Here is an 8,862-nt window from a genome sequence, read left to right as displayed (position 1 = left end):
TAAAAATAAAATAAAAAATATTCTTGATAATCTCTTTTTAATGTGTCCATGTATCCATAGTGCTCAAATTTAATAGTAAGAAGCAAAGGTACAAAAAAATTATTCATTATTTTATACCATTAACTACTTGCTTTGGTGTAACAGGAGATTTTTTTCCCTACTTTTTATCAAAAATTATCTATTCTTTCAAAACTTTTTCTTATTGGTTTGGGCAGTTTGTCTCATGTTTTGATTCTGTTCCTAGATTTGCATTTGTGATTCAATTTTGGTGTGCATTATTTTTTCAGATGTACAACAAATGGCGATTGACTGGATGACAAGAAATTTTTACTTTGTGGATCACATCAGTGACAGGATCTTCGTTTGTAATTACAATGCGTCTGTATGTGTCACCTTGATTGATCTGGAACTTCATAATCCAAAGGCAATAGCAGTTGATCCAATAGCAGGGTAAGAAATGTTTTTTTTTTTTATCATGCTTGATTAAAAGTTGAATTTAAAATTCAAAATATCATGAGAATTCTGAAAAATGAGTTCAGAATTGTATGAAAACTATTGTTGATTATAACAACTGTATTACATGTTAAGAAAAAAAAAATGGAAGTAAAAAAAAAACAACAGGAAAAGCAAATCACAGTCAGCTATACCTTACTCCGTAGAAGTTAGGTAGTAATAATTTCTGAACAAATCAGTATTGCAGGCTTAATTTAAGACATTTGTTGTTATTCTTATTGCGTACCACCAAGTTAGAACCAACCCATAGCTGTCCTTCCAGTGGGTTTCCAGAGATGGTAAATCGTACAAGAGGAAACTGCCCATCCTTCTCTTGCACATCTTTTGGTGGATTCAAACCATGCACCTTTGAGATTGCAGCTGGGACATACAGCTCCAAATCTCCACACGTTGTTTTTTGATCTCAAGAAAAGAGCTTCAGGACAGTTTAGGCAGAGAAGCCTTTCTGAAATTTATAACAAATAGACTTTTTTGCTTAGCAGCTTTCACATATTATGTAATTAGACATAGATATTTGCCACACATAGCATTTAGTATCTCTAAAAGGGATACAATCTATGTTCAAGGTTGTTTAGTAAATCATTGAGGATATCTTTATTAATTGAGATTTTGGCTTTTTCTTTAACTATTGATACATACAAAAGATGTGCTACTTCTTTCCTCTTGCAATGGTGAATAAGGCTGCTATGAACATTGGTGTACATCTCTGTTTGAGCCTCAATTCTCATTGTCTCAATGTATATTCCAAGCAGTGGAATAGCTGCGTCATAAGGAATTTCTGTGTTCAGCTTCTTTTTAGGAAGTGCCAAACTTCTTTTCAGAGTGGTTGTACTGTTTCATAATCCCATCAACAATGTATTCAAGTTCTTATTTCACCACATCCTCTCCAACATTTATTACTTGCTGTCCTGGTAAACTTTGCCACTGCTACTGGAGTGAGATGGTATCTTATTCTGGTTTTGATTTGCATCTCTCTTATTGCCAGTGATTTTGAGCACTTCTTCAGTCCAAACGTCCAACCACAATTGAATGGACTGAAAAAATGATCGTACAGTCGCACAATGCAATACTAAATAGCACGCAGGAGCAATGATTTTGTAAATTACTACCTAACTTGAGAAGAGGGACTGGAGAGCATTATGTTAAGTAACCTAACTCAATTCCATAAAGAAAAATATTGTATAAGACCATTATTGTAGAATGAGCATAAGAATACAAGGGGTGGTAGGGTGGGAGCAGAAGAGTGAGAATGGAAGGAGGGCATTAATCATAGGGCTGAATTGAATGAGAAAGATCTGGTGTGAAAACTATGTATACAAACTTTGTAAATGCACGTGTATAAAATAAACATTTTTTTAAAAGCTATGTTATTATGTATAACAACATAGGGATTAAACACTATGTTATTGTGCATAACAATATAGGGAACTCTGGTGGCTTAGTGGTAAGGAATTGTGCTACCAAACAAAGGAAAGCCAGTGAAACAAAACAGTTGCTCTGTGAGAGAAGGATGAGCACCTTAATCTGTGTAGTTTACTGCCTCTGAAAACCTGCTGGAAGGTCAACTATGGTACAAAACAACAATAGCAACATTTATATACAAATGCTATGTGAAAGCCAACTGCCAGGAGCCTCTCCAGAGTACTAAACAGCAACAATATCAGGCTGGAGACTAAGGTGTGCCTGATCCAGGCTTTAGTCTTCACAATTTCACACTATGCATTGGTGAGGTGGACAGTGACTAGGGAAGATAGAAAGAGAATTGACGCCTTTGAGCTGTGGTGCTGGAGAAAAGTGTTGAATATACCATGGACTGCTTGGAGAGCAAACAGGTTTGTCCTAAAGAGGGTATATCCTGGCTGCCTCTTGGAGGCCAGGATTCTGAAGCTTCCTCTGACATACTTTGGACATGTTACAAGGAGGGACCAGTCCTTGGAGAAGGACATCATGCTTGGGAGAGTGGAGGGATAGCGCAGGACAGGAAGACCCTCGATGTGATGGGTCGATTTTGTGATTGGGGTAGTTTGAGAAGGTTTGTTGGAGACAATGAGGTTGGTACAGGATAGAGCAGGGTTTAGGGTTCTTGTACATAGGGTTGCTGTGAGTCATAAGTGACTCCATGGCATGTAACAACAACAACGTTATTGTGGAACTACAGAAACCCTCTACAATGTATTTTCATGTACTTTTATATCTTATTATTACTTGCCACTTGAATGTCTTAAGAAGCCTTAATTTTCTTAAGCTTATAATTTCGTTATTTTTGCTAATATGTCACAATTTGCCAAAATAAAGGACACAGCCTTGTTTTTAGGATAGGATAATCAATATAACAATTATGTTTTTATATAAACAATGTAATATTAGAAATTCAGGACAAAAGAATAGGATTAATAAATCCTATTTTTCACTAGTCAGTTGGGCAAAGTTGGTTTGTGTTTTTTTGTTTGTTTGCTTGTGTTTTTTTTTAATATTAATGATACAGTACATTACTTTAATTGGAGGAGCTCCTATGCTTCAAGGTGTAAAATTTTGCAAAGACTTCAAAACTGAAATTGTACTCTTGTCATTGTTTTAGTAGTCCCCAGGCAGTTCAGGCTGAAATGTCTGATGGAATACATTCTAAATTGCCATAAGCTTCCATTCGATAAATGGGAAAATATTTACTGAAGAAACAGCTGTCATCCATATGTGGACTTTTGTCACTCTTTACTTAAAGTCTGATTGAATATTAAGATGCATCATCACAATGGTTCTGATTTTGACAAGAACAGCTTGCACGTAAGAACTTTGCTAGGAAGGCTGTGTAATATAATTCTTGAATGTAGTTCTATTTGTATTTGCAGCAGATGGTTACTTGACTCAATCTGACTGCAGTGATGCTTCAAAAGACATTAGTAAAGGGAGTTGTATTTAAACATATTTGTTTGGGCTGTTGGATAAGGGTAGTAAGAAAGAATTGGAAATTTACAAATATGCTAACAGCATCCTTTTGGGATCCTTTGTAGAAATATATTTGCTTGCATGTTATTCTCTAGATTTCCTTGTTAAATTTCAAATTAGCTTTTAGACAGTCTTGTCTGTCAACCACATTAAGAGGTGTAGTTGTTTTCTCCTCACTTGCTAGCACTATATCTCTTTCATATTCTCAAGAACATGGAATCCCTTACAAGTAAAACTGCCAATCTGAAATGTAATATCTGAAAACCATCATTTTTTTTCTGAGAAGCAACATAGCTTATGTTCTCAGGCTTCCTATTTTTCCTTGTCATTTTATGAAAGAACTACATTTTTTCATTTTTTGGCAGAGGAATTAGAAGTAGAAAACCCCTCAACATTGTTTGCACTTATTTGCTGCTGGATTCCTTTGGGCCTAGTAACTGTTTAAATGTAATTTTGTCATGTATCATTTATCACAATACATTCTTTGGAATATTTTGTTTGTGTTTATACTGTCTCTTTAGCAGTTCTTCAATCATAAATCATGGAAATCAGAGGAAGAAAGAGCTCTAGTCTTTTATAAAAATAGTTCTGGTTGTCATACAGCATTTTCAAATATGTTTTACTATTTTTTTAATATTGGAAATTTGTCTGGAACTAACATGATGACATTGAGAGAAAAGGAACAGTAGATATTATTCCTTTAATTTCTGTTTATAGTAGTTTAGATAGTTGAGCCTAAAAAACTTTACATGACTCTTATTAAGATTTCTAGTAACATTTTTCCCACTTTTCCCTAATTGTAAGGGATATTTTTACTCAATTTTAATTTCTTGTTATTGTGTATCATTCAGATGGAACTGACCCTTAGATGACCCTCCAACAGGTTTTCAGATTCAGTTAATCACAAGGGAGGAGACTGTCCTATGGATCATCTGGTGGATTCAAGCCCCGTGCCTTTGGGATTACAGCTGAACTCTTACCACTAGGCCCCCAGTGCTCCCTCTGCTTGACGTAAAAATATTTTAAAAGTCTAACTTCAAGAAGTTAGACCCTATGAATAAACAAGTGGCATCAAAATAAGAGGAGATTGGGGAAGCAGTGGAATGTTCCCAGACAGGCATATTTGGGTGGTACGAACCAATGGGAATGTTTGATTATGGAGGAACGTAGAATGAAGGCGTTCATGGAGTTTGAACCATGCCTTGAGTCTTAAATTTGGCTGGTACCCTGGGCCTGTGACCCTCAGGCCCAGTTTGAATTGTTTTTGGTCAAACATTCTTCTAAGTGGTACAGCACCGGTCTGTCCATTTGCTTTGCAGAGGTAACTCATGATTGCTTTGATGCTGAACACTGTGACACTGATGTGTCAAATGTGATAATGGTTTCCCATGGTGGACAGTGTTTGGTGGAGATTCATGATTAAAATGAGTTTGAAAGCAGGAGTGGCATCAATTTCCGAAATAGCTTGCCTCTGGAAACCCCATGAACTTGAAGAAACAATGAAAGTTATACAAGTGTTCAGGTCTTTCATTCATAGGGTCTCTATGAGTTGTCTATGACTCAACAGCACTTAACCACAACACAACAACAACTTAATGGGAGCTCTAGTGGCCTTGTATTAAGAAGCTGTGTTGTAATCTCAAAGGTACGTGATTCTGCTCCAAGTAAGAAGGCTGGGCAATTTCTTCCAACTGCCTTTGAAAACCTGTTGGAGAGTCAGCTATCAGGGTTTTTTGGAGTTTTTTTTGGGGTGGGGAGGGGTTGGTCTTTTTTTTTTTTACTTTAATGAAATTTTACAGAGATGTAGGGTTTCCAGTCATTCATTGTTGTACTTTTCTCCCTGTCCATGCCTTCCCCCCCAATTCGCTTTTCCTCTTGGTAAGTAAAAGAAAGACTCTTTCATTGCTATGCAATCCCTCCCCCAAGTCCACTGCACTGTGCAGCCTTCATTCTGGACTCCTGTCATGACAATAATACCGTATTATATATCCCTTTTAAACAGTTTTCTCCCTCATCTGTTGTATCAGTTTTGATTAGATCGCACGTAATAGCAACTCGACTCTTAGGCCATGCCTTTAATACATAAGCATGAAGGGAGATCAACGCCATGTCTCTAAAAGTTGCATTGAAAAAAATTAAATTTTACTTGACTACAATTTTTACATTAGTTTTTACAACCTCCTATTGATGTCTTTGGTTGTGGTGCTGGAAAAGAGCACTGAATATCCCATAAACAAAAAACAAAACAAAATAAAACAAACAAACAAAAACCAACCCCAAACAGGTATGTTTTGGAAAGGCTGTGACTAGAGAACAGATTACATCTTAGAGGCAAGAATAGTGAAACTTCATCTTCCATACTTTGGATATATAGCTGGGTGAGGCTATTCCTTGGAAAGGTACACCATTTTTGGAAAGATAGAGGGCCAGTGAAAGAGATGAAGACCCTCAAAGAGATGGAATGACACCTTGATTTCATCAGTGGGATTTAGTTTTTCAGAGATGATGAAGATGGCACAGGAAAGAACAAATTTCAGGATGGCTGTTTGTAGGGTCACTATAAGTGGTACTCCACTCAAGGGCATCCAATAACAAGAACATTCTCTTTTCACCTAAGAGTTTTAATAGTCACTGCAGTGTTATTACTGTTACATTTTGTTTGTTTTATTTGAGTTAAAAGTTAACAAGGATTTTCCATAGACTGTAAAATGACTTTATGAGAGCAATGTGTTGAAGATATATACTGATTTTTGATGGAATGTAATGATTACTTGAACTAGATCCTAATTTCAAATCTTTAAATGGAAAGACTGTTGACCAACCATTCATATTCCTTCTTGATATTTAGCAATGTTTAGTTTTTAGATGACAAGATTGGTTATTAAAACCAGAAAGGGTATTTTTCTGTGGGTACTTGTCATGGACTGAATTGTGCCCCCCTAAAGTACATATGTATAATAATATAATGTGAATGATATATAATGACATCCCACTACCCTCTTAAAACAAATAATTGTAGGAGAATTAAGGTTGAAATGCTACACCCCCTAATCTCATCACAGTCTTATTGTATATAAGGGGAGGTGACACAGAAAGAGATCTTTAATACTTTTTCCTCAGTGGAGATAAAAGGGAAGGAAACTAAGCTCATAGTGCTCAATAGTACCGAGAAACACTCACCAGGGGTGGAGTGTGCCCTTTTGGAGCTAGATTACTGTACAAAAAAGTTCTTTGTCACTGAGGAAGGCTAGAACACTGGGCCTACAGATTCTAAAGGAAGCAAGGATTTTCCTCCAGAAATGACAGAAAGAGAGGCCTTCGCCTACAGCTTGTGCACTGAATTTAGACTTCTAGCCTCCTAAACGCTATGAAAATGAATTTCAATCTGTTAAAACCATCTACCTGTGGTATTTCTGTTGTAGGCATTAGGTAACTGAAGTAGTACTCTTTGAGAGTTTATTTTTTTCTAAATTTTAGTAATATGTCTGCCTGATGTCACCTTGACATGTTTCCAAAATTACTTTCGTGGCATTATTAAACTTGGAAATGTCATAGAGGAAAAACTGTATTTGCCTAAAGTAAATTAAAGAGGTTTGCGGACTGCACAGAGATGTAAATAAGAATGTGAGCTACACGATGGTGAAAAGAGAATGTGAGTTACACAATTGTGACAATGATGAAAAGAACGTGGAGAAAGCAGTACACCCATATTTATGGAGTTCAAAGAAATTGTTACATCATTATTGAAGATTACACACTTAAATTATCCTATATCAGGATTAGGACATTATTTCTTAAAAGCAACTTGTTGATGTGAAACATTTCTTTTTAGCTTACCGAGGAAAGTCAGAGAATAGGAGAGCAGTCAATTTCCAAAGATATTGTTTTCTGTATTTTTATGATAGAAGAAAAAAAAAATCCAGGCCATCTAGAAGAACAGATACGCCTTAAAAATTAGTTTTTCAACACTCTTCTGGCTTGATAAAAGGGAAAACATCTATCTAATAATCTGTGATTGCTGACCAGAGAAAAGACTCAAAGGTATTAAGCCTCAATTTAATTTTATTAGGTATAAGGCTCAATTTCATTTTACTGGGTATAGCAGGGAGTTCAGGTTAGCTCATTCATTTTACTTTGGTCAAAGTGACTTTAGTGTTTCTCCTTTATAGAAAATACAGAAATACTCAGTTCTATCAAAAAATATATCTAAACATTACAGTTGGGGGCTCTGGTGTCTGTAGAGTTTTACTGATAACCTAAAGCCCATCTTCTCTGGTGGTTTGAATTCACCAGTTGCTCTGTGGGAGAAAGATGAGCAACTTCCTACTATGTAATTTACAACCTCAGGAAGCCCACTAAAGCATCATCTACAAGTTGGTTCCCACTTGACAGTAATAGGTTTGAGAACAAAATTCCAGGGAATTGTTACAATAACATAATGTATGTATTGAAGTTATTACTTGTTTAATTGCCAAGAATTACCTTAGTAGTCAAATGTTCTAGTATCAAATCCTACCTCTACTAGTTGTTCTTATTCAGATACCCTCTAGGTTCTCTTCTAACAAAAAAAAAGAGAGGGAGAGTAGGAGAGAAAGAGGGAATGGGGGGGAGAGGGAGTGTGTGTGGAAGAGAGAGAGAGAGATATTGAGATTCTTCTTCTGTATGGTATACATAAAAGGGGACACTGGTGACATAGTCTGTGGATAGTTAATGCTGCTAACACAATAGTGAAACCTCTCTGGCTGTGTGAATCCATGAGGCTGATAACTCCTGTTTAATGTATAGACTGGAAATCTTATTGGAGCATCAGTTAGTTGTCAGTTTTGATGCATCAGTAATGAGTTTTGACATATATAAAATGTTTTAGTACTTTATAAGTTATAGAATGTGTAAAGTAGTGTTCTTTTATATTGCCTCAAAAATAATTACTGATGTTTCTACAGTATTTACAATACCAGTATGCATAGAGTCGAGAAATCAATAACCCACTCCACCAAATGTGATGTCTCTTTCCCAGCTCTGTGTTCTGTTTCCTAAGTAGTAAGAAAGATGAAGAAGTTGAAAACAATCTGAATACAGTTAAATTTGAATATCATTTTATCCTGAGCAATAATTTATATGCATGCATTACTGCCAGACTGCCCAGTCAGTTACTATTCATAGTTGTGCACAAAAGAACACAGCATTTCCTCATTTTACACCATACTCGCATTTGTTGCTATGTTTGAGCTGTATGGGTTTTTTGGTTTTTGGTTTTTTTTGATGCACTGCGGAAATCAGTCTTATTAAAGTTCTCTCCATTTTCCAATTGACATATATTAGTTAACCGATGCTGCCCTGGAGGTGCTCACCAAGTTGTGCCAAGAAATCTGGAGAACAACCACTTGGCCAACTGACTGGAAGAGA

At 36.1% G+C, this 8,862-nt stretch overlaps 1 protein-coding gene across 1 annotated transcript in view; it reads left to right on the top strand.

Annotated features, from left to right (window-relative positions):
- The window catches only part of LRP1B (low density lipoprotein receptor-related protein 1B), a 2,414,068-nt gene that overhangs the window by 842,752 nt on the left and 1,562,454 nt on the right, over window positions 1-8,862 (top strand). Inside the window, exon 7 of the mRNA XM_006880809.1 lies at window positions 288-450. Within this exon, the coding sequence (XP_006880871.1) occupies window positions 288-450 (163 nt within the window). The remainder of the gene's footprint in view (window positions 1-287; window positions 451-8,862) is intronic.

This window comes from Elephantulus edwardii, unplaced genomic scaffold (genome assembly GCF_000299155.1).
Source record: "Elephantulus edwardii isolate Elephantulus edwardi_28Jun2011 unplaced genomic scaffold, EleEdw1.0 scaffold00010, whole genome shotgun sequence".
NCBI lineage: Eukaryota > Metazoa > Chordata > Mammalia > Macroscelidea > Macroscelididae > Elephantulus > Elephantulus edwardii.
Note: the sequence above shows the minus strand (reverse complement) of the source record. Positions and strands in the feature narration are given on the sequence as shown.